The sequence below is a fragment of the Balaenoptera physalus genome, assembly GCF_965194825.1.
Source record: "Balaenoptera physalus genome assembly, chromosome: Y".
NCBI lineage: Eukaryota > Metazoa > Chordata > Mammalia > Artiodactyla > Balaenopteridae > Balaenoptera > Balaenoptera physalus.
In genome coordinates this window covers 816,804-842,892 of record NC_138904.1, presented here as the reverse complement: position 1 = coordinate 842,892, position 26,089 = coordinate 816,804, and the positions used below count along the sequence as shown (strand labels likewise).

The 26,089-nt window shown below is 49.9% G+C and overlaps 1 protein-coding gene across 2 annotated transcripts; it reads right to left on the bottom strand.

The window, feature by feature from the left end:
• Positions 1–2,471: 2,471 nt before the first annotated feature.
• CSF2RA (colony stimulating factor 2 receptor subunit alpha) lies at positions 2,472–26,089 on the bottom strand. 2 transcript variants are annotated; one of them, XM_082447976.1, is made up of 12 exons: positions 23,012–26,089; positions 15,980–16,087; positions 15,365–15,507; positions 14,223–14,346; positions 11,033–11,162; positions 10,768–10,940; positions 8,379–8,512; positions 7,845–7,874; positions 7,012–7,147; positions 5,344–5,440; positions 3,435–3,516; positions 2,472–2,695 (listed from the first exon to the last, which is right to left on the bottom strand). In XM_082447976.1, exons 1-12 carry the CDS (start codon positions 23,115–23,117, stop codon positions 2,600–2,602), a joined length of 1,359 nt encoding a protein of 452 aa, XP_082304102.1. In that variant the 5' UTR covers positions 23,118–26,089; the 3' UTR covers positions 2,472–2,599. The 2 variants fall into 2 exon arrangements, with proteins under 2 accessions (XP_082304102.1, XP_082304103.1); XM_082447977.1 differs by having other exon boundaries at positions 15,986–16,087.

Sequence of the window (26,089 nt, the reverse complement as noted above, 5' to 3'; positions counted from 1 at the left end):
CACACGGCCCCGTCTCCCCTCTGCCCCCGGAACATGTCACTCACACGCCGTCCACGTCCTTCTCTGCTGTCCAATGGTCGGCTGCCTCAGCAGGAGGAGAGCTCCATCGGGGCGGGAGTTTTCTCCTGTCTCCCCCTCCCAGTGCCCCTGTGGTACCCCGTGACGCTAGGACAGAGCCCGGTGCGTGAATCTGTGCCCGGTCAGTCTCTGCTGACCGAGTGCCTCAACTGTCTATTTAAGGATGCAACTTAGGCACAGCCGCCCCGAGAGGGGTCCCCAGGAAGCACATGCTCGCCCTCTGCCCTCCCACGGGGAGAGGGTGCCGGGGAGACGGCTGGTGTCGCTGGGACCAATCCCACCACCCCAGCTGTGCCAGCCTCACACATCCTGTTGGGCAATGCTGTGGCCTGCAAGTTCCTGAAAGCCTGTCTCTGCAGCCGCTGACCCCTCGTGTGAGCACAGGGGCACCATTGTGCAAACCACACAGTCACCAGGAGGGTCCAGGCCGGGCCTCCCGGGTGGCAGAGACGGGCAGGCGCCTGCAGCCTGAGCGTCGAGCGGGGCCCGGAGGGGCCCTTCCGGGGGAGAGGATGGGCTGGGACGCTGCAGCCGATCGCCGCCAGGGCCACAGAACCATACAGGGGCGTTACGTGCTGAGTGCCTGGGGCATCAGTCCAAGAACTCGTTTTGTTCCATTAGAATGACCTTAGTTTCTTTTTTAATTTTTGTTTTATATGGGAGTCTAGTTGGTTTACAATGTTGTGTTGGTTTCAGGTGTACGACAAAGTGATTCAGTTATATATATATATATATTTTTTTCAGATTATTTTCCACTCTAAGTTATTACAAGACATTGAATGTTGTTCCCTGTGTTACAAAGTAAATCATTGTTGCTTGCCGATTTTATGTATAGTAGTTTGTTTCTCTTAATCCCCAACTCCTAATTTATCCCCTCCCCCGCTTCCTTTCTCCTTTGCTTATCACCACTTTGGAATCTAAAAACTAAATGAGTTTATATACGAAGCAGAAACAGACTCACAGACATAAATAACTCATTTCTCTTGAGATGTGACTTCCGTGCAGTAAAATGCTCAGCTGCTGTGTTTTTCATGTGGGTGTGCGCGGCCTTCTGGGCCATTTTCCAACTCCTACAACCGGCTCCCCAAGACTCCAGACCCCACTCCCTTCAGACCCCCAGTTGGGAGTCCTGGGCAGCCCGGACTTCTGACCAACTGGCTATAAATCAGGGCTTCCCATGACCCGCCTCCTCAGGGTTGATAATTTGCTAAAACTGCTCACAGGACTCAGGCAAAGACTGGAACTGAAAACAAAGACTTTGCTGGTTTATGATAAAGCATGTAACTCAGCTGGTTTTTTTGGGGTTTTTTTTTCTTATTTCTTTTCTTTTTTTTTTAAATTTATTTATTTTATTTATTGATTTTTGGCTGCGTTGGGTCTTTGTTGCTGCGCGCGGGCTTTCTCTAGCTGCGGCGGGCGGGGGCTACTCTTCATTGCGGTGCGCGGGCTTCTCATTGCCGTGGCTTCTCTTGTTGTGGAGCATGGGCTCTAGGCGCACGGGCTTCAGTAGTTGTGGCACGTGGGCTCAGTAGTTGTGGCTCACGGGCTTAGTTGCTCCGCGGCATGTGGGATCTTCCGGGACCAGGGCTCGAACCCGTGTCCCCTGCATTGGCAGGCGGATTCTTAACCACTGCGCCACCGAGGAAGCCCACTCAGCTGGTTTTGACTTAGGATCCAAGTCAGACGGGAGGAACGCACAGGGCAGGCATGGGGAGGGGGCACAGAGCCCAGTGGGCCAGGTGCGAATTCGGAGGCCGCTCAACCAAGCTCCCCTCCCTGGGCTCCGTGTGGTGGACAGAGTAATGTCCCCAAGGACCTCCAGGTTCTGATCTCCGTGTGGTGGACAAAATAATGTCCCCAAAGAGGTCCACATCCTAATACCTGGACCCTATAAAAATGTTGCCTTCTGACAAAAGGGACTTGACAGATGTGATTAAGTCCCGGATCTCGAGATGGGGACTTGGTCCTGGATTACCCAGGTGGGTGTGACATAACCCACAAGCATCCCTATAAGAAGCAGGCGGCAGGGCTTACAGGCTATAACGAGTAAGCTCCCACTGTGGCGACTCAGGAATTGTGGTCCTGTTAGAGCAGCCACTGGAAAGTCATTCCTTTCTACACTGCAGCCAGTAGAGAAAAAAAGAGGATGTGAATCTTCTGCCAGTGGAAGCGGGCGGCGGCACAGACCCTCATCCCAGCCCCAGCGGCCAGCAGCGGCTCAGACGCCTCCCTGTGAGGAAGGGCTGGTGTTTCCCTGGAGGAGCTGGAAGGTGCATTACGTGGTCAGGATCGACGGGCCTCGAACCATCCCTCCAACTACAAAAGCGTCTTTGCGAAACATCACATTATTTCTTAGAGTAAAAAAACAAAACAAAACAAAACAGAAAGCTAGAAAAATGCTCAAAATAATTTTAAAAAGCTACATTCAAAAAAATTAAGCAAAACATTGAAAAAACGTTAAAAGAAATTGTAAAAAAACCAACAACTTCCAGAAAGTCCTGGGGATGCAGACATCTGGAATTCACGCGTTCGCTGGGGCTTCTGTGACTTCTTCCACGGCTAAGACCTCTTCCTTGTCACCTTTTCCCACATCATGTGTAAATTTCTCCCAGAGGATCTGATGGGGAGAAGGATGGGGGTGTCAGAAGCCCCGTAAGCAGTGGCCATGGGGGGGTTTAGCTAGAAATCGGACACGGGTCTCTGCGTCAGACCTTGCAGCTGGCAGATGAGCTTGTGGGAGGGGCATCTGAGCCTAGGGTACCACACACGCTAGGGCCACCCGGAGCTCAAGGGGAGTGGGAGGTGGCTCGTCCTGGCCCCCTGGGGTGCGCGGGACCCTGGAGGTCCCAGGGAACCGGAGAGGGTGTGGGTCAGTGCTCCTGAGAGGAGAGGTGCCCAGCTCAAGAATGGGGGTGAGCAAGCTGAGAGCTTGGGGATATGATGCCAGACAGCGGAGTAGGTAGATGTAGCCCCCGCCCCATGGAGAGGTAGATGTGATGGGTGCACCCAAGGGGGGCGTCTCACGTATGGGGGTCTCCCTTGTCCCTTGTCCTTTTTTCATCCTCTCTGGGAGCTGTCCCCTCCCGGAGATCTGGTCAGACCCCTTTCAGTCTGCCTCTACCTCTCTCTTTCTCCCTCCCCATCTTCCTTCTCTCCTTCTCCTCCTTCTCCCCCCACCCAGTTTCCCCAGACACAGCTCGCAGGTGAAACCCCAGTCCCTGACCCCCGAAGAAGGCCAGTGAGCTTTACACGGGATGGCAGCACGTCCTGTGGACCCCTTTGGGTGGACACAGTTGAGATTCTGGGCTCCCTGTTCCCTCTTCTCCATCCTGGTTTGCCCCCCACCCCATATGTACCTGGTGGTCGATTTGAGGGTTATCGTTCAATTTATCTTTGATCCGTGGAATTGGCGGGAATAACCTGTGCGTCCCTAGGAACCTGGTGAGACAAGAAATGTGTGAAGAAAAGACCTAGACGCCCAATTTCCTTCTTGCACCCAAAGGGGGCATGTTGTCATGTCACGTGCAAACACGCCATCCAGGCTCATTTCTTCAGAACAATTTCCTTTAAGAATCACAGAAGGACCAACTCCAGGCTTAGACCATGGAGAAAATGACAGACTCTGTGAGGGCCTTTCTAGAACCTTCACTCACTCCCTTGGGCACAGGGATGGGAGTGGGGGACGTGTCCAGTCTCCGGCAGGTTGGAGGAGTCTGGGGTCTCTGGTGTTTGAAGACCAGGAGGCTTATCCAACCTTGAAGCCCACGGTTCCAGATTGGGCCGTCTTCTGTTGATGTCACGTGTTTTCAATGCTATCTTTTAGCCAGCATATCCCATGGTCCCGCAGCAACCCAATCCTGCTGCACGTTCACAGGGGCGTTTATTTTCTTTCCCACCACACGAATGGTACCTCCAATCCTGTGACATCATCAGGAGAGGGTGTACCGAGCTGAAAGGTAGCCTCCAAATATATTCAACTCATCCTGACCCCTGAAACCTGGCAACGGGAGTTTATTTGGAAACAGGGTCTTTGCAGATGTGATGTAGTGAAGGGTCTGAGATGAGGTCCTCCTGGATGAGGGTGGCCCTACATCCAATGACAGGGTCCTTCTAAGAGACAGAAGAGGAGAGACCCAGACACAGAGGAGAAGCCCCAGGAAGACAGAAGCAGAGACGGGAGGAATGCGGCCACAAGCCCAGGGACGCCTGGAGCCCCCAGAAGCTGGAAGAGGTGGGAAGGACCCTCCCCTGGAGCCTCCGGAGGGAGCTCAGCCCTGTCCACACCCTGACCTCAGACATCTGGTCTCCAGGATGGGGGAGGATGTTGTTTGAAGCCTCTGGCTTGTGGTGACTGGTTCCGGCAGCTACAGGAAACTCACACAGCTTTTCTTTAAGATAAGTCTTCCGTGTAAGGCATGACATCTGTCCCTGTCACCTCAGCCAGCGGCCGGGCTGCCCAAACGCCTCTTTGCTCCCAGGTCCAGTGTCCCTGGGAACAGGGGTGCCTCGCAGTTGCTTTCACAGGGCAGACCAGTGTCTCACCTGGTCCTGGGGGACATTTAGCACAGGACGCCCAACGAGGACAGGGGCATCAGGACAGGGGCCGCAGGTGGACGCCCACAGCATCCCCACATCCTGCAGGAGGCTCCCCAGGTGCAAAATCTCCCCATGCTTTGCGGAGTGCGTCATGTCATACGCATGCAACTTTAGTCTGCATGTTCATGCTTCATTGCAAAGCATTTGCCCCGTGGCCACAGACCCTGCGTGATGCCAGGGTCACACAACAGGAAAGATGACTGCAGAGCTGCCCGCGGACAGGCTGATTGCAGTGGTCTGGGAGTCGGGGCTGAATAACTTGTGCTGGGGGAAATGAAAGTCAGAGGAGGAGAGACATTCTGAGAATTCCAGAAGCTCCAAGGGGCTGAAGGCAGGCAGAACTTTGAGCACAGCAGAGCTGTGAGGAGTGTCCGGCAGGAGTCTGGGGGCAGGAGGGGCCCCGTGTTGGTTGCCAGCTCGCCTGCCACTGACAGACAGAGTATCAGAGCTGTTTCTCTCCTGTGTGTTTTTCCATCTCTCCAACTTCCTTCCCTTTTTCCAGACAAGTTTTCCTCCAGAAAACCCACACGCCAATTGGCTGCTGGGACTGCCTGGGGTGTTTGCAGGCTGCCCTCTCTTTTTTGCCAGCCGATTGGGGCTGCCTTTGGAATAAACACCGGCCCCCTCCGCTGACCACGGGGATGCTCAACTAGGACGACCTGGGGTTACCTTTTGAAAAGGCAGCTGAGGGTCAGGCCACAGACGAGGGTCCCCAGGACCACCAGCAGGTAGACAGGCACCAGGCTGGACTCTGGTTCTGCAGAGCCTGGGGAGAGAGAGGGGAACACGCCAAGTACGCCGGGGGCCGCGGTATACGGTGTCACCACTCAGCCAGCTGCTGTCCTCACTAGCTCGCGGAGGGGGAGACACGCCCAGAGCAGGACGGACATCTAGAGAAAGGACCCAGTCCTGCAACTTTCACAAGAAGATGTTCGTGAGACAACACGACCCCGGGGTCACGTCCAAAACACATAAAGCGATTTTAAGACACAGCAACCCAAAGACCGAGAATTCAATTTAAAAACGGACCGAAAAAAGATGAATACACGTTTCCAGGCATAGGGTTTTAAACAAAATCACGTCCCATCTATTCTTAAGCTTTAATTTCGCGTGCCATTTAGAATAAGTACTCTTTACAGTGCATTATTTTTCTAACAGGGCACATTTGGTCTGTGAATATTTAAAAATCCAGTGAGAAACCCCAATTCTCTCAGGATCCTCGTAACCTGATGGAGGGGCCGCCACTGTGAGATTTTTCAATATGAACAGATGAAATGTGACCTATTACACAAAGCTGTTGTTGTTGTGCTTTAAAGCAATATGTTAATTGTCAGAAGTGCATATTCCAGAGGGGAAGTGAAACCAGAAAGTCACATGGAAGTCAGCCAAGTCTGTTTAGAACTCTATTCCGGGAAAAGTCTATTCCTTTTGTCTGTTCTTATTTTTTTGGTTGGGAGGGGTCCATATTTTAAACCAATTTTTTTTTTTTTTTTTAAACCCATTTTTAAAGGGGGTTGTCAGTGCCTTTGTTCTTGGCTTCTCAGAATACTTTATATGCTTCGGAGGCTTGGCCCTTATCAAACGATTTGAAATATTTTCTCCCCTTTCATGGGTTGTCTTTTCACTGTCTTGAGCGTGTCCTTTGATGCACAAGAGTTTTCATGTTTGATGAAGTCCGGTATACCTATTTTTTTCTTTTATCATTCCTGCTTTTGGTGTCACGGCTAAGAACCCACTGACAAATGCAAGATGGCAAATCGATTCCTTATTGTACTCAGCTGTCCCTTCCAGCTTATGAAATATTGCTGAATCCTTATTTCATTTCATAAATTGTACACCGGCAGGCATCAAAGGCATTGATCTTGGATCAGAAAACAAAAAACAAAAAACGTATGCATACTATGCTTGCTAAAACACTGAAGGTGTTTGAGACTGGATGTAAGGGAAGGTAGACTCTTAAGTATCAGATCGGCTTTAGGGCCAAACCATTATATTCTTGCCAACTAATCAAAGTTAGAAGGAGGAAGGCAGTAAAATCTGTCAGGCTAGCCCTCCCCCGATTAGAAAGAAACAGAGCCAGTTTGGATGTGAGCTGTATCCTGACCAGAGGTGGACCGTGAAGGCTGTTTGGCGTGACCAGGAGGGATGGGTCATTTCCTGGCGGGGCGGAGGCTCAGGAAGGCTCTTAGTTATTCTTAAAGAGTCCCTCTCACTAGTCGTTGCTGTTGCCAGGGGAACAGTGTCGCAGGGGCCGGTGGGCAGGAACCCCTCCCAGAATGGCTCAGAGGTGAATTCAGGATGCCAGGATCTGTCCAGTGATGATCTTGGGACACGTACCAAACTCAGCTGGCTGGCTCCAGGCACCCCAGTGGGCTTTCCGGGCATCTGCCGTCCTGATCTTCACAGTATGTTTGGCTCTGAACCCCGGTCTCGGAAAGCTGTATTTATTCCCCGAGTCACCAGACACCACAATCTTTGGAGAAAACAGAAAGTTAGACAGAGTTGTTGCCTGTGTTGAGAAACAGAGTGCGGGTGTCTTTTCAGTTGCCCAACTGAAGTGAAAGAGTCAAAGCCACACTCTCCCAATCTGGGCATGAATGTGGTACTTTACGTCCTGAGGACTTGGGAGGAATGCTTAAGGGAATAATGACAATGAGTGATTCTGCCATTTTCCGAGTAACCACTCCTGGGGTTGCTAGGATCGTAAGTATAGATGCAGAAATGATTCAAGAGCTACAGTGGGTATGAACCGACCCATGGATGGATAATGCCCCTGTAAAGGATGTTAAGAGGACCAAGTTCAACTTCCTCATCGGACAGAGGAAGATACTGAGGTCAGAGTGGTGGTGAAACTTAGAAAAGACCAACAAAAAGTACTTTGATGATCAACCTTGAGAGGAATTTTGGAAGAAGACATCATCTCCTTGACACTCCAAGGAATATTTCCTTGACCAACATGGATAGAAGAGGGAGACCCCATCCAGGGGGCTACCAGGGGTGCCCCTATATCACTGACTGGACGGTACTCTAGGGAACCTCCATCCTCTGGTTTTCACCCCGTCCCCATCCTGGCCACCGCTGGACCAAGTTTGCAGTTGGCATGTGTCCATTGCCCAACATTGTACACTTAAGCTACAAGGGTGATATTTTGGGTCAGAGTTGTAACTCACCAGTTGATTTCTACTGCTTCCAGTATTACTCTAGAAAAAAAAAAACCAAAACCAAAATAGAATGTTTATTTCTCTCCATTTTGAAGGTTTTTCACAGGTCTCATCCAATCTCCCCCTCTGAGTGCAGTCAGGAAAAACCAAAACAGTCAGGGCCCAACAAAGGGTTGAGCTCCTTCTGTCCCCCCTAACCTGCAGTGGACCCCACATGGAAGGATGGAACATGTCCACAGGAGGAAGGGTGCCCCTGTTCATGGCTCCTTCTAGAACCTCAGCTGGAAATGGATCCTAATAAGAATTCAGGTGGGCTTGGAGCAAAGGCTCCTCCTTGTCTGCACTGGGTCCAGGTGGACATAGGGAGAGGGTTCCTCCTTGTCTACACTGGGTCCAGGTGGGCTTGGAGCAGACCCTGAATTTTCCCAGATGTTCACCCATTCTGAGCCCACCTCATGTGCCCCAGGTCCTCACGGTGGGTCACGGGGTTGGCTGCCAAGCTTCTTGAGGCGTGGTGCCCCGCTTGGAGCAGTGCCCACTCACCTGTCTCTGGATGTCCAGCTGGTACTGGAACTCCCTGATGGACAGTGTTTTCCGGGTCCTGGGCTTTTCCCACCGGATGAAGCAGTGTGATTCGTTGCAGTACACGGTGATATTGTTGGGTGGGTTGTATTGCTCTGTAATGAGAACCCAGCAGACACCTCTAATCCAGAATGCTTCCCCGGGACCACAGAGAGGAGACCCAGTTCTGCCTTCCCAACATTGATGGTAGCTCCCCAAGGTCACCAGGGGGCAGGGGTGGGTCTGAGTGTTGGCTCTTGAGGAAGATGATGAATCATCAGGCCGCCATGTGCAGAAGGGAGGAAGTTTGGGTTCAAGAAGACCTGGGGAGACTTCCCTGGTGGCGCAGTGGTTAAGAATCCGCCTGCTGATGCATGGGACACAGGTTCGAGCCCTGGTCTGGGAAGATCCCACATGCCGCAGAGCAACTAAGCCCGTGAGCCACAGTTACTGAGCCTGTGCTCTAGAGCCTGTGAGCCACAACTACTGAAGTCCGTGCGCCACAACTACTGAAGCCCACGTGCCTACAGCCCGTGCTCCACAACAAGAGAAGCCACCGCAATGAGTAGCCCGTGCGCCATAACAAAGAGTAGCCCCCGCAACTAGAGAAAGCTCGCGTGCAGCAACGAAGACCCAACGCAGCCAAAAATAAATAAATTTTTTTAAAAAGAAGACCTGGGGAGGTAGGTGGTGATGGGTTTGGAGGGCAGGAGAGAGGCTGGTTTGAGATGTCTTTAACCTTAAGAGGCCTGGACTATCCTATGGGATCAGGGAGCCTGCAGGTAGAAAGAGGGGGCTGGCGTTCAAGAGAAGACATTGTTTGGCATACGGGAGTATCTTCAAGAGACCAGCCTGGAGCAGAGCGCTAGAAAGAAGAGAAAGAGCTGGCAAAAAAAAGAAGAAGAAGTGAATTCACAGTGGTCCAGGATGGGTGGAGGGGCTTGGACTGTCAGAGTCTAAGGAGAGAAAAAGGAGGTGGCATCTGGGTAGATTCAACTGGGTGTACACTTGTCCTTGTAGCAGGTCACCCAAAGGGAGGGAAGGAGGGAAAGATGGGGGCTTGGAGGAATTGGGTCCACATGGAGCTAGCAAAGTCATGGCTTCCAACTGGGGGAGATGATGCATGTTTGAAAAGGTCAAGGAACTTCAGTGTCCTTCACCGTTGAACAGATATTGAAACAGTGACCCCATGACGGTGCATGCCAGCAATCAACAGGATGGGAGTTCTGTATATGACTGCATTTTGACGGGCATCTGTTCCATTCTAAAAGCTGACACTCAATTCTGTTGTTGGAACCTTTGAAGGTCTGTTTGGACAGCTTGGCTGTGTGAAGCTTCTCTTGTGACTGTGAATCTCATGGACTCCACATCCACATTGAGTAGATCTGATTATCTTTAACTTTAGAGATGAGATGCTCTATCCCTAGGATACTTACACTGGATTTTCCAGCTCAGAACAAAGTAAGGGATATAACTCCTCTGGCCTATCGTTGTGATCTGGACTTAGGATTCTGCACCCAGTTCTGATGTGTGGGACTTCCCTCCGACCCCCAACACCACCAAGCAATTCTCTAACACCAGCTGGGTGTCCTACAATTCAACTCAATTCTGACACTATCTACCTGGAGATAGCGTCAGATTCCACAGGTGAAGGGCTCAGTCCTCCCACTTCAGATGTCAATCCCAAGTCCAGGTCATCACCTGTGCTTCCAACTGACCTGCTATAGATCAAAGATTCCCCTGACCTCCTCCGTGGGTTTGATTAATTTGCAGGAGAAGCTCACAGAACTCAGGAAACATTTTACTTACTAGATGACTGTTTCACGATAAAAGGACATAACTCAGGAGCAGCCAGACAGAAGAGATGCATTGGGCAAGGCATGGGCAAAGGGTGTGGAGCTACCATGCCTGCTCTTCTCGGGTGGCTGTCTCTCTAATTTGTGGACATGTTTGATTGAGTAATTAAGGATCTTAAGATGAGGTCATTCTGGATAAGATGAGCCCTAAATCCAATGACTGGTGCCTGTATAAAAGGAAGGAAGGGAGATTTGTGATATACCAGGAAGACGGACATGTGGACAGAGATTGAAATGATGCATCCATAAGCCAAGGACTCCTGGCCATCACCAGCAGCTAGGAAAGAGGCATGGGAGCAGATGTCCTTTCAGACAGTCCAGAAGGAACCAACCCTGCCAATGCCTTGATTTTGGATTTCTGGCCTCCAGAACTGCAAGAGAATACATTTCCATTGTTTTCAGCCTCCCAGTTTGTGGTCATTTGTTACAGCATCTCCAGGAAACTTACGCAGATTTCAATGCAAATTCTGTCGGACCTACTAGGCAGTGGTTAAATCACAGGTGGTTGCTCTCACCTATTTCTTTTAACAACAAAACCGAATCGAAGAACTGGATTCCTGTTTTTTGGCTGGTACCGTTAACCAGGAAGTAACTGTACGAAGTTAATCCGGAGAGGTCTTGGAGGTGACATCCCACATGGGTTCCCGAGTCTTTTAGGTAACGAGGACATTCTCTTTCGATTTTTTTCCTGTAAGATTCCAAAGTGTTCAGAGAACAATCAGGGCATATTTCATTCTTCACTGTATTTCTCAGGGTTGTCTACATGAGGTCAACACTTACTTTGAGTCTCTTATATACAAAAAATATTGAACGTCACTGGGCGCTGCTTGGCCCTTGGCCCAGGTGCAGTTCATGAAATCCGCATTGTAGATAAGACAGGAGAAGTTTTGGGCAGCTGTGCCCTGCCCACCTGGGAAGAGGCAGAAACAAAATAATTTATACATGGAGTTTAAAGGGGGATGGACCGGACGGCTTCATGGTTCAAAGAAGAATCAATACCAATTCTTCTCAAACTCTTCCCAAAAAGAGAAGAAGAGGGAACACTTCTAAACTCATTTTATGAGGTCAGCATCACTCATCACTCTGATACCAAAGCCAGACAAAGACACAAGAAAAGAAAATTACAGGCCGATATCCCTAATAAGCATAGATGTAAAAATCCCCAACAGAATGTTAGCAAACCATATCCAACAGCACGTTAAAAGTCAAATTTATCCCTTGGATGTAAGAATGATTCAACATACGCAAATCAATCAACGTGATGCACCACATTAACAGAGTGAAAGAGATAAACCACATAATCATCTCAATGGATGCAGAAAAAGTGTTTGACAAAATTCAACATCCATTCAGGATAAAAACTCTCAACAAAATAGGTATAAAAAGGATTTACTTCAGCACAATGAAGGCCAAATATGAAAATCCCACAGCTAATGTCATACTCAATTGAGAAAAACTGAAAGCGTTTCCTCTAAGATCCTGTACAAGACAAGGATGCCCACTCTCACCACTCCTATTCAACATAGTACCTGAAGTCCTAGCCAGAGCAATTAGACAAGAAAAAGAAATAACGTTATTCAAATCAGAAAGAAAGAAGTAAGATGATCTCTTCTTGCAGATGATATGATCATATATGTAGAAAACCCTAAGGACTAAACAAAAAAAAATATTGAAACTAATACATTTAGTAAAGTTGCAGGATACAAAATCAACATACACAAATCAGTGGCATTTCCACACAGTAACAATGACATAGCTGAAAAAGAAATTAAGAAAAAAAAAACTCATTTACAATAGCAACAAAAAGAATAAAGGACTTACGAATACACTTAACCAAGGAGGTGAAAGGCTTGTAAGTTCAATGTTATAAGATATTGATGAAGGAAATGAAAGAAGACTCAGATAAATGGAAAGACACCCTGTGTTAATGGACTGAAAGAATTAATAGTGTTAAAATGTCCATACTACCCAAAGTGATCTATAGATCAATGTGACCCCTATTAAAACCCCAATGACATTCTTTAAAGAAAAAGAAAAAACAGTCCTAAGATTCGTATGGAACCACAAGACTCCAAATAGCAGAAACCATCTTGAGCAAGAAGAACAAAGCTGGAAGCCTCATGTTGCCTGATCCCAAGATATATTACAAAGCTACAGTAATTAAAACTGTACTCTGATGGCATAAAAGTAGACATAGAGATAACTGAAACAGATTAGAGAGCCCAGAAATAAATCCCCACACTTATGGTGTACTGATATTTGATAAACCTGCCAAGAACACACCAGGGAGAAAGGATTAGTGTCTTTACTAAATGATGAAGGGACAACTGCATATCCACATGCAGAAGAATGAAATTGGGTCCTTATCCCACACCACATACAGAAATCAAGTCAAAATGGATTAAGGACTTAAATATAAGACCTGAAACTGTAAAACTCCTAGAAGAAAACATAGGGAAAGAACATCTTGACATCGGTCTCGGCAATGATTTTTTGGATTTAACACCAAAAGCACAGGCAACAAAAACAAAAGTAGAAAACTAGAATTGGATCAAACTAAACACTTCTGCACAGCAAAGGAAACAATCAACACAGCGAAAAGCCAACCTATGGAATGGGAGAAAATGTTTGCAAACCATATGTATCTGATAAGGAGTTAATAACCAAAATATATAAAGAGTTCAAGCAACCCAATAGCAAAAAACAAATTTTTAAAAAACAAATAATCTGATTAAAAAACAGTCAAAGGATCTGAATAGACGTTTTTCCAAAGAAGACATCCAAATGTCCAACAGGTACCTAAAAAGATGCTCAACATCAGTAATTGTCAGGGAAATGCAAATTAAAACCACAATGAGGTATCACCTCACACCTGTCAGAATGGCTCTCATCAAAAAGACAAGAAATAACAAGTGTTGGTAAGGATGTGGAGAAAAGGGAACCCTTGTGCACTGTTGGTGGGGATGTAAATTGGTGCAGCCACTATGGGAAACAGTGTGGCGATTCCCCCCAAAATTAAAAATGGAACTACCATATGATCCAGAGATCCTTTTTATGAGTGTATATTCCATGGAAATAAAATCTGGATCTCGAAGAGATATCTGCGTCCCCATGTTCACTGCAGAATTATTCACAGAAGCCAAGATATGGAAATAAACTAAGTGTCTGTGTGGACAGATGAATGAATAAAGAAGATGTGACACACACACACACACACACACACACACACACACACACACACAGAGGAATATTATTCAGCCACGAAAGGGAGGAAATTCTGCCATTTGCAACAACATGGATGGACCTGGGGGGTATTATGCTAAGTGAAATAAGTCAGACAGAGAGAGACAAATACTATATGATTCACTTATATGTGGAATCTAAAGAAAACTCATAGAAACACAGAATAGAATGGAGGTTCCAGGGGCTGGGGAGGGTGGGGGAAATGGGAAGATGTTCGTCAAAAGATACAAATATCCAGCTATAAGATGAGTAAGTTCCAGGGATCTAACGCACAACATAGTGACTATAGTTAAAATACTGGATTGTTCACTTGAAATTCACTAAGAGAGTAGATCTCCAGGGTTCTCACCACAAAAAAAACAAAAACAAAAAAAAACTACGTGACAGGATGGATACGTTAATAGCTCAGTTGTGGTAATCATTTCACAAAGTATACGTACATCAAAGCACCAAATGTGGGAATTCCCTGGGGGTCCAGTGGTTAGGACTCTGCGTTCTCACTGCTGAGGGCCCAGGTTCAATCCCTGGTTTGGGAACTAAGATCCCACAAGCTGCGCAGCATGGCCAAAAAGATAAAAAAAAAACAAAAACAAAAACCCACCAAATGGACATCTTAAATATATGCAATTCCTGTGTGTCAATTCTATCTCCATACAGCAGAGAAAAGCAAGGGAATGTGTCCTGATGTTCATGGGGAGCCGAAGGATCCCCACCATGTTTTCCCTACCTGGGTTCGGGTAGACCAGTGTTTCTGAAATTCGTCTTTGGTTGATATTTACTTCGACAGTGAGCGTGACTCCCCCATGGAGAGAACAGTCCTGAAAGGTGCACTGACATTCCTTGTCTTTGACCTGAAAGGATGTCATCAGTCAGTGAATTAAGAACCAGGCTTCTTTCGTTTCATCCTGATGTCGTTTGCTCCTACACTGACCCTGTGATGACATCTACCTCCTTCTGTGACATCTCCCCCAGGTACCTTCTTTGGGAAGACGCCAACTAGCAGCGTTCAGAAGGCCAGAATAGAGCTCACCTTTTTTTTTAAAAATAAATTTATTTATTTTATTTATTTATGTTTGGCCGCGTTGGGTCTTCATTGCTGCGTGCGGGCTTTCTCTAGTTGCGGCGAGTGGGGGCTACTCTTCGTTGCGGTGCGCGGGCTTCTCACTGCGGTGGCTTCTCTTGTGGAGCACAGGCCCTAGGCGCGTGGGCTTCAGCAGTTGTGGCATGCAGGCTCAGTAGTTGTGGCGTGCAGGCTCTAGAGTGCAGGCTCAGTAGTTGTGGCACACGGGCTTAGTTGCTCTGCGGCATGTGGGATCTTCCTGGATCAGGGATTGAACCCGTGTCCCCTGCATTGGCAGGCGGATTCTTAACCGCTGTGCCCCCAGGGAAGTCCCAGAGCTCACCTTTTAATGTGAGAGCCCTCATCCCTTTAAACTGTATGGGAACTTCACACCCTCTTTTGTGGGACTGACTTTTCTTGTCCTATCTCATACCCACCATTCTCTCACAGGTGTCACATTTACATTGTATCCAAGTCAGTCTGTTTACTTTATTTCCATTGAACAGGCAGAGCTAATGCTATTTCTTTCTCAGGATTAAGTCTTGCAGATGGACCAGCTGAGCAAAAAGCTGCCATTGCAGGCAGCCAGGAGCCCCCAGGCTAATTGGAATAGGGAGGCCTGAGGGAGGAATGGGTTCTCTCAGGGAATCAGCCCAGTGGACACATCTTGGACACAAGCAGCACTTGGCTGGTGCACTTCGAACCGTGAGTCTGTGATGCGTCCCAATGTCACGCGTATGTTTTTTACTTGTCCTGCTTGACGAGAGCTCTACAAAGAACAGTGAATGAGCACACCCAATCCATCTTACCTTTTTTTTAATCTGTCCCTTCTCCTTGTGAATCAACACACATTCCCCGTAGGTAGCGTTTTCCTGGCAGTCCCAAGTTAATTTTGTCGTCTTTGGGTCAAACTTCACGTTTAGGCTGGAGTTCTGTTCCACGGTTGGAAGATCTGAAACACACAGCCTCAGGAGTCAGAAACCACTCTCCTCCCGTCTCCATTCTCCCTTAACCAACGCGTCTCACGTTTTGTGAGCAGAGATCAGGGCTGGGATTCACTGTCCCCCCACCCCTCTCACAACCTCATCACCCCCTACCCCTTTCCCACCTCTCCTTCCTGCCCTTTCTGCAAGGGGAGATGTCTACTGTGGAAATAAACCAAGACCAACCAAGCAGGAGGGAGCAAAGGCTACTGATTCAGATCCTGCCACAGTAGAGGGCGCCGGCCACCATCACCTGTGCCTGCAGAATGGGTGGGGGAGAATTCACGTCACCAGCAGGGGTGAGCACGGCAGGAGGTGTGATGCCGGTTGACCGTTGCGTACGAGGATAAAATGAAATTAGATGCAGGCATTGGGATGTGTCCCCCAGAACCCAGGGTCACGGGAATGGGGGCAGCAGGAGGAGGTCAAGCACATTCGTACGTTTACCCCGGTGCTCCTGGGTCAGGAGGAATGAGGGCACCGGCAGCGTGGAGAGCAGAGCGGCCATCGCCAGGGCACACGTGGGGCTGCCTGAAGGACGTGGAAGTGCTGGGGGAAGAGAAAATCAGCTTTCATGGCGGTCTTGACATGCCGACCAGTGACGTTTCCCTGGGGGGATGTCCAGGGGAAAAACACAGGACTCTCTCCAGGGGGATGGTCAGCATGGTGACCTGGCCAGCCTGGGTCACTGCTGGCCGCAGAGGGTCCTCAGGCTTCAGTAAGCCTCAGAGGTGGCCCCAGAACCGAGAGCCTGTCCTCAAGCCCGAGCACCAGGTCCAGTCTTCCCTGTTACCCTCTGAATCACTTCGGGCAAGTTGCCCACCTGCCTGGTCTGTAACCTGGTGGCAGGGGTCGGGGGGTGGGGGGATAGCCCCCAAGTCAAAGGCAATGAAAGGTCATGTACCGTGCCCGAGGGTGGGGTTGCTTCATGCAGTGGGAGACCCTCCACCGGACTCTTCCGCATCCTTTCTCCAGAGCCTGAGGATGAGGGTCCCTCCATGTAGTGCATTTGGGGAAACCCAAACCCTGAGTCTCCAACGTGGTTACCAGAGTCTGTGGATGGGAATCCCTCCGTGCAGTGTCTCTCTCTCCGCCCTAAGAGCCTGTGAGCCCCCAGCCATAGCTGTTTCTCTATCCCCAGAAATGCATCCCCAGCATATGGGTATCAGGGCGCTGGATACACATTTTACAACTTGAGTGGATTATTTCTCCAGAGCAGACTGTGCTAAAAGCAGGTATAGCCCCTGGAACAGCTGCTGAAGGTGGGAACAGAATAGCACGGATGGTGTATGTAAAGAAAATATAAGCCATTTATATACATATAACATTATTATATAATTCCCCTATGCATTATTTATAAAATCTATCTCTTCACTTATAATATATATCTTCGTATAAAATTGTATATATAATGTGAATTATATAGAAATAATTCATGTTTGTATGAATATGAACAATTTTATGAATAATATTGACACATAAGGACATTCTGTCACTTACTTATATTATCTTTATGCTAGGAGACTCTCTCTGACAAGCTTGCTTCACACTTCGATCCCTTCATTATTCACACCCGATGAGGGAAGTGTTGATTAATGAGCAGAAAGACAGACACAAAATCAGACAGACGTCATGAGTTTGCAGGGGCTGAGCCTGACGTGGATGTACAGTTCCCCACAGAGCGTGGAAACCGGGGAGCTTTTCCTGCCCCCGAAGAAAACTGTGGCCTGTGTTACTTTCCTTGTGCTGCTGTAACAAATTCCCACAAACTTAGCGTTTTATTTTTTAATTTTTTTATAAATTTATTTTTATTTATATTATTTATTTTGGGCTGCATTGGGTCTTCGTTGCTGCACGTGGGCTTTCTCTAGTTGCGGTGAGCGGGGGCTACTCTTCATTGCAGTGCGTGGCCTTCTTGCTGCGGTGGCTTCTCTTGTTGCAGAGCACGGGCTCTAGGCGCGTAGGCTTCAGGAGTTGTGGCTCGCGGGCTCTAGAGCGCAGGCTCAGTAGTTGTGGCGCACAGGCAGCTTAGTTGCTCCGTGGCATGTGGGATCTTCCCGGACCAGGGCTCGAACCCGCGTCCCCTGCATTGGCAGGCGGATTCTTTTTTTTGTTTGTTTTTGTTTATTTATTTATGGCTGTGTTGGGTCTTCGTTTCTGTGCGAGGGCTTTCTCTAGTTGCGGCAAGTGGGGGCCACTCTTCATCGCGGTGCGCGGCCCTCTCGCTATCGCGGCCTCTCTTGTTGCGGAGCACAGGCTCCAGACGCGCAGGCTCAGTAGTTGTGGCTCACGGGCCCAGTTGCTCTGTGGCATGTGGGATCTTCCCAGACCAGGGCTCGAACCCGTGTCCCCTGCATTGGCAGGCAGATTCTCAACCACTGCGCCACCAGGGAAGCCCGGCAGGCGGATTCTTAACCACTGCGCCACCAGGGAAGCCCCAGACTTGGCATTTGAAAAACTACAAACTTAATCTCTTGCAGTGCTGGAGATCAGAAGTCTGACAGGGTCCCTCTGGGGTAAAATCAAGGAATTGGCAGAGCTGGTTCCCTGTGAAAACTCTGCAGGGGAATGTGTTTCCTTGCCTTTTCCAGCTTCCGGAAGCCACCTCCTTCCTGGGTGCATGGTCCGCCCTCCATCTTCGAAGCGCATTAGTCCAGCCTCTTCTTCACCATCACAGCACTGCCTCTCTCTTATACGGACACTTGGGATGACACTGAGCTCAACCAGATAATCCAGAATAATCCCCCATCTCAGTACTTTTCACTTAGTCCTGTCTGTCACGTAAGGTAACATATCCAAAGTTTCTAGGGATTAGGACATGGGTGTTTTGGGGGACATAATTCTGTCGACCACAGGGGGATCAGACGTGGACCTCTTTGGGGGACATTTTCTGTCGATCATACGGGGATCAGGACGTGGAATGCGTGACTCAGGTGACCATGAAGCCACGGCTGCCACGTCGCAGTGATTACAAGATGCTTTGGGGGGCTTCCCTGGTGGCGCAGTGGTTAAGAATCCACCTGCCAATGCAGGGGACACGGGTTCGAGCCCTGGTCCGGGAAGATCCCACATGCCGCGGAGCAACGAAGCCCGTGCGCCACAACTACTGAGCCCATGTGCCACAACTACTGAAGCCCGCGCGCCTAGAGCCCATGCTCCGCAACAAGAGAAGCCACCTCAATGAGAAGCCCGCGCACCGCAACGAAGAGTAGCCCCCGCTCGCGACAATTAGAGAAAGCCCGCGTGCAGCAACGAAGCCCCAATGCAGCCAAAAATAAATAAATAAATTTATTTAAAAAAAAAAAGATGCTTTGGGGAAAATTACAGCCCCTTTGCTTAGTGTCTTATTGCTCTGACTCTCTCTTACTAATCAGACTGGATTTGGGGAGAGTGGGACAAGAAAGGCGGGTTCAGGTTTCCTTTATGATATTAACACATTTTTTGAGATCTTAGAATATTTTTTAAAACTTGAGTTTTGCAACCATTAAAAAGAGTCATTAGGAACAAAACAAAAATAGAAGCAGTAAGTACACAGAGAGACACGGAGGAACTTTCAGTGCATAAGACTAAGTAAAAGAAGAAGAGGGCATGTAGTGCGTGATTCCAGCTCTATGACATTCTGGAAAAAGCAAAACTGTGCAGACAGTAAAAGGATCCGTGGTTGCCAGGGGTTAAGAGAGGAAGAGGGATGAAGAAGTGGAGCGCAGGGGATTTTCAGGGCAATGAAACTGCTCTGCAGGACACTGTATATAATGGTGGATACAGGTCATCGTACATTTGTCCACACCCATAAAATGGGCAACACCAAGACTGACCCCTAATGCAAATTATGAACTTGAGTCAAGAATCATGCGTCCAACTTGCTCCATCAATTGTAAGAGATGTACCACACTGGTGAATGGTGTCCATCACAGGGGAACCATCTGTAGGGGAAGTGGGTACATAGGAATCCCCTGTACTTTCCACCTAATGTTTCTGTAAACCTACAGCTGCCTTACACAAAGTCAATTAACATTACAAAAAAAGAGTACTACAAAAGCACCATGCTCTGTTCCGATAAAGCCACGCTCCACAGAAAACACCTGGTCTTCCGGCTGGGTTTGGCGTGGCATCTGCGACTCTGCTCACCGTGTCCCCAGCAGTATTTTTGGTTGCGGTGATTCATTTTTTGGTGTTGCTGGGACTTGGAATGTGGCCTTACCGCTTTCCTTCTCTTGCGCTAAGTTCTGCCAGGCCACACCTCACCTCTTCGTGCTGCCAGGAATCCCATCCTTGTAACGCTTCATCTTTTCTCTGAGGGCCCTCTCTCTCTGCACTTTATGGTGCATGATCACATTTTCTGTAATTTCCTTGGATTTATGGAGTCTATTAGTCTAAATGCAGCCTCTGTCTCTTGGTGTTTTAGTTTCTTGGGGGCTGCCCTAAGAAATGACCACAAGTTTTCTTTCCTTTCTCCCTCTTTCCTCCCTCCCTCCCTCCCTCCCTTCCTTCCTTCCCTCCCTCCCTCCCATCCTTCCTTCCTTTCTTCCTTCCCTCCTTCCCTCCTTCCCTCCCTCCCTTCCTTCCTTCCCTCCCTCCCTCCCTTCCTTCCTTCCCTCCTTCCCTCCCTCCCTCCCATCCTTCCTTCCTTTCTTCCTTCCCTCCTTCCTTCCTTCCCTCCCTCCCTCCCGGCCTTCCTTCCTTCCTCCCGGCATTTCCCTAATTCATTCCTTCTCTGTCCAACCCTGTCCTGCCTCTGCTTTTTGGAGGCCCCTCCCACTATGCCCAGCACGCCTACCCCTTGGACCTCCGTCTCCTCGTTCTCGTGTCTCCCTCCTGGGCTCCAGCCGCACCAAAGGGGCTCCTCCCCCTTCTGCCAAGGCTCTCGGACGACCTACAGGACCCGCCATCAGCGGACCACTGGCCCAACTCCTCCGCGCCATTCCACTCTTTGCCTGTGTCACTCCGGGTGACTTTGGCATCTATTGTACAAGGGGGACCTCCCGACTTCCGTGAGCCATCTCCACCAGCAAAGGCCCTCCCCTTCACCCCAGCTGCCTTCACATGCCCAGTCCCCCGGCCCGGTGGCACCTGGACACCCCCTCTCGGGGACCTGTTCACGACGGCCCCAAGCTTGCCGGTGCTCCACAGGCACCAGACGCCCTCTCCTCACACCCCAGCTGCCTCTGCTGAGAGCCGCCGGCACCTCCGACGTTTAATGCGCTGTTTCCATGAACGCGCCTCCTTTCCCACCTCCTCTGTCGAAGGCTGGACTGGCTCATCTATTGGAGCCGGGAAGGAAGGAAGAAAGGAAGGAAGGGAGGGAGGAGGGAAGGAGCGAGGGAGGAGGGAACGAAAGAGGGAGGAGGGAAGGAAGGGAGGGAAAGAGGGAGAAAGGAAATAGATTCCCTGAACCTTCACCATCGCCTCCTGGCTGGATCCCAACGATGGAGGACCCCACCCACTCCCTGTTTCAGGTGTGCACACCTGGGCCACCGCACACCTGGAGACAAGCACCCAGCCTCAGATTCCTGCCCCCCACTCCCCCCCGCCCCCTGGGACCTCACTTGCTATCGGAGAGGAAATAAAAGCCACAGACCAGACCTGTTCCAACTTCCCCACCTGACTGACATCTCCTGCCTTCCTCCCACGATGGGAAAGCACCCAGCTTCCTCCACCCGCGAACGGGACCCTGGACCACCCAGCTTTCCTCTGGGTCTTGTCCCCGATCCTCTGTGCTGGGGCCGGGGCACCCTCCGGCTGCACCCCAGAGGCTCTGGGAGAGGACCTTCCTGGGTCAGTGCACACCCACAGCGACTCTTGCCTTGCCTTGATTTTCACATCTGCAATTTGTGCAATGCCCTTGCGGTTTGAGCTGAGCTTCACTGAACAGGACGGGGGATGGGCCGTGGGCAGGGCGCGGAAGGGCCACAGTCTGAAGCTTCTTAGTCCTCTGGTTACAGCACCTGCGTTCATCCCCTGGCCCTCTGTCCCGTCAGCTTCCTGGGCGCACTTTTCTCCTCCTTAGTGCCTCACGTCGTACCTGCCTCGGGGAGGGGGGTGGACACACAGCGGGTACCCAAGGATACACACTATCTTAGACTGATCGACACCCTACAGCGCAGTTCCCCATTCAGCTTCCTCTGAACTGAACCCCCCTTGGCTTCTTGCTCATTGTGATGGGGCAAAACCAGAAACTTCTGTAAACTTGACTTAAAAAAAACCAACCAAGTTCTCACACACCACAAAGGGACACAGAAATCCACCCAAAGGTGCTGCTTTAAATCATCAGTTCATTGCGGCCCCCGGCTCTTGGTCGAGGATGGTGAGAAAACCTCCAGCGGACAATTCACGCAGAGCATGAGATAATCAGTGCTATGATGTATCATGTTCAGACATAACCTGGTTTAATTCTCACCCCCGTCCTATGAGGCAGCTCCTGGTACCCTCGCAGAAGTGTCCGGAAGACCAAAGTCGAGTGAAATCTCATTCTTTTACTTTATTTATTTGTTGCCTTGATGTTTTTTAAAGTCGAGGCAAAATTCACGTGGTATAAAATTCGCCCTTTTAAAGCGTACAGCTCAGCGGCGTTTAGCACATTCATAATGTTGTGTATCCACCACCTCTATCTGGTTCCAGAACCTTCTCATTCCTCCAAAAGGAGACCCCGTCCCCATGAGCTGTCACTCCCCATCCCCCTCCCCCCAGCCCCCAGACACCATGAACCCACTTTCTGTCTCTGTGGATTTGCCCGTTCTGGTTGTTTCCTATAAATGGAATCATGCCATATTTTGCCTTTTGTACCCACTTTCCCTCTTCTTTTGGTTTTCACCAGGCTGGGTTTTCTTTCCTCTTTTCAAGATTTCAGCTTTACACAGATGTCAGCTGGAAAGAAGGCGCTGAGACCATGTCTCAGAACAACATCTCTCAAATTCGAGGCACACAGGACACACCTTGCGGGGGCGTGGGTCCATGGGTGACCCTTGCACAAGCTGGCATTTGGATCTCGCTGTGGTCCTGGGGGTGCCACGCGTCACTGTGACCGGGCAACACACAGACACAGAATGCAACGCCACCCTCTTCAGCAGCACCTGTAACCCGGCAAGGCCACCCGCCCTGCAGGACACACAGCTCCACGAAGGCGGCCCACCCGAGCCTTTGGACTAAATCCAAGCCACGTTCCAGGCACAGGCTTGTACAGGGAACTCCACAAACTCCCACTGCAAGCTGGCTGACTCCCCGGGACTCATTCAGACCTTAAAACGCAGCTTCACGGGCTACGAGATGTACCCATCACCGATCACCATCTTCACCTCGGTGCCCTTCACCCAGCAGTTTTTAGTGCCCACCCTCAAGTTCTCACCCACCCGGAGTGCCAGCTGCCCAGAGCAGCAACAGAAGCAGGAAAAGGTCCCCCAGTGACTGGACACTTTGGAGGACCCCAGGGTCAAGGGGACCGGACCGCCCCACCGTACCACGCTCGCCCCTGCCAACCTGCGTTCCTCCATGCTGCTGCCTGACGCTCCCACATCTGGCCGATCTGACAACTAAGTCTCTTCCTCGTCCGAAAGCGAGTGCCCAGATTGCGTGACAAGAACATTTCAGCTCAATATCTTCCTTTTTTTTTTCCTCCTTGATTTCCTCCCCCGTCTGTGGTGTTTCTCATTTTAAGGAATTGGGAAACCTTCATGGTGGAGTTGGCCCCTTCACCATAGATACAGAGAAGGTCACCTTCCTTAAAGTTCAACCAGATGGCTCAGGAGGTAGCTCGGACCGGCTACCAGGTGGGTCTCTCGTCTCACTGCCCATCTTCATCATTGACGTGGAGAAGGTCATTCTTCTAGGAGTGGACACCATGGCGGGTCTTCATGTCTTCGGTGGAGAATACCCCCTTGCTCACATTCAGAACCAGCCCAGTTCTGTTCAGTTCAATTCATCAGAACTTTCCTGAGTATCCCAGGGATTTAAAACCAGCCAGAGTGGGTAGGAAGTGGCTTTCCAGCTCATGATGGGACCAGGCTAAACAGAAGGGTCATGGGGGCTGGGGACACAAACGCAGCACTGGATGTCCCCAAGGAGGGCCCGTGACATGAGGTGGTGGACAAGAGTGGGTGTGGGGTTCCATCGGGACCACATCCTGGGTGTGAGGGAGAGATGGTGTCTCCCCAGCTAACTGGGGCGTCGGGCTTCAGAGATGCAGGAATGCTGGTACCGGATCGGAGTTAGGGAAAGAGGAGACACTGGCAAAGGGGATGGAGCTGGGGGCAGGCCCGGTCCTGCCATGTTTAACTGGCTTCCCTGACGAGCCATGAAGGGGAGGCGTCCATCAGGGAGTCGGATGTAGGGGTCGGCCTCAAGGGAGAGGTCTGAAAATCTGAGCAGGGGACCTTCTCCTGAGCTCCCTTCCGGGCAGGACTCCTGTTCCTGATTCTCGCAGGATTAGAGTGGCTGCAGAATGAACATACTTGTGTGGTAAAGAGTTACCTTAGCGGCCCTGGGTGGTCCACACCCTGCCCACTGCAAAGAAGGGTCTGACCCTTGACCGGCTCCTGGGAGGTCGCCTATGAACCCTTGGAACATCCTGCCGTGTTTGCCTAGAGCCTTGGGTCACGCCCAGTGGTCTGTGCTCCAATGTGAGTTATGATGGGATCGTGGGTCACGCCACATCCGGACCTCGGGAGGGGCTGGTGACAGAGTAACTCAGGTCAGCCATGTGGGCGCTCTGTGCTACCTGACTGACCCCAGTAAAAAGCCTGGACACCAAGGCTGGCTGAACTCTCCCGTTGACAATACCCCACGCATGTCATCAGGCATCATTGCTGGGAGAAGTAAGGCCTGTCCAGACAACCCCACAGGGAGACGACACTGAGAAGTCTAGTCTCTCGCGGACCCTGCTCCCTGCGTCTTTTGCCTTTGATGACTTCAGTCTGTATCCCTTTGCCGTATGAGACCAGAACTGTGAATATAACGGTTTTGCTGATTTCCGCAGGTCCTTCTAGTGAATCGTAGAACCCGAGGGTGGTCTCAGGGACCCCGACACACTACCTGTTTACCATCGTGCAGGCCGCTATGTCTGTCAAGCATGACACACACAAGAGAAGGTGAATAACTAAAGGTCCGGACAAGCGACAGCGTGATGTTTCTCGGGACCCCCTGGTGTTCATTTTTTTTTTAATTAATTTTTATTGGAGTATAGTTGCTTTACACTGTTGCGTTAGTTTGTACTGTACAGCAAAGTGATTCAGCTGTATGTATACATCTATCCCCTCTTTTCTGGATTTCCTTCCCATGTAGGTCACCACAGAGCGCCGAGTAGAGTTCCCTGTGCTATGCAGTAGGTCCTCATTAGTTATCTAGTTTACACATAGTAGTGTATAGGTGTCCATCCCAATCTCCCAATTCATCCCATCCCCCCCACCACCACCTTCCCCCGTGGTATGCATACATCTGTCTCTACGTCTGTGTCCCTGTTTCTGCTTTGCCAGTAAGTTCATCTGTGTCATTCTTCTAGACTCCACGTATCTGCGTTTCTCTTTCTGACTTAGTTCGCTCTGTATGACACTCTCCCGGTCTGGTTTTCATCTTCTGTGCTTTTCCCTGGCTTTTTTCAGACTCGCTCACAGTTCCCACCAGGGTGTGGACAAGGGGAAGGAGAGTAAAGGAGACGCTGCCTGGTCTTGGGTGTCTTGTAAGGGTCCTTCTGCGACAGCCTGGGGAGAGCATGCAGGGTGGCGCGGGGGCGTGGGCGCCAGCGTCCTCTCCGGCGACCACCAACTTCACAGGGCTTCTCACCATTAGGCTGTCACTTTAGCACAATGCACTGTGTGTTCTCATTTTCGCTTTCTCTATTTGGGGCTTGGGTGTTTTGTTTCTTTTCCGACACAATACATTTTACCCTTTATTAAAGGGTAAGTGTAACCTTTGTCATAGGTCACATTCTGAGAACTGAATGCGGACCTGGATGGGCACACCCCAGCCTTCCAGGAACTCACAAAGGAGGAGGAAAGGTTAAACTGTTCCCAAAAGCTCCAGCCCTCCGGTCCAGGGCATCAGGATGGGTGGGTTGGAAACACCCCAGGGCCCAGGGACAGGCCACCAAGGCTGGGGATTCAGCAGGCATCACTCGCTCCAAGGAAGCGTGAGCCCTCACTCCTTCTTCTTTTTTGTCGAGAATATTTTGGCTCTTCTGGATCCCTTGCATTTCTGTGTGAGTTTTAGGATCAGCTTGTCAATTTCTGCAGAAAAAGGCACCTGGGCATTTTGAAGGGATTGCATTGAATCTGAAGACCACGCGGAAGATTTCAGACGTGTCGGTGTCTTAAGAAGATTAAGGCTTCTGATCGAACACAGGATGTCTTTCTGTTTATTTGGGTCTTCTCATCCCTTTCAGCAAAGCTTTGTAGCTTTCAGTGTATAAATCTTGCACTCTTTGGTTAAACTGATGTTATTTATTTATTTATGGGTAAAATTACTCATCAGTAAAAACGGATGTGTTTTGTTCTTTTGGATGCTATTGTAAACGGGCTTGTTTTCTTAATTTCATTTTTGGATGGCCCATTGCACATGTGTGTT

Bases quoted from the DNA above. Each gene is read 5' to 3' on its own strand.
- CSF2RA (XM_082447976.1), bottom strand. From the start codon at position 23,117: ATGTTCTTGTCACGCAATCTGGGCACTCGCTTTCGGACGAGGAAGAGA. The intron at 14,347-15,364 runs GTAAGATGGATT...ACATCCTTTCAG, and splicing joins AGGGACAGATTAAAAAAAAG to GTCAAAGACAAGGAATGTCA. The intron at 11,163-14,222 runs GTAGGGAAAACA...GCCTCTTCCCAG, and splicing joins ACTGGTCTACCCGAACCCAG to GTGGGCAGGGCACAGCTGCC.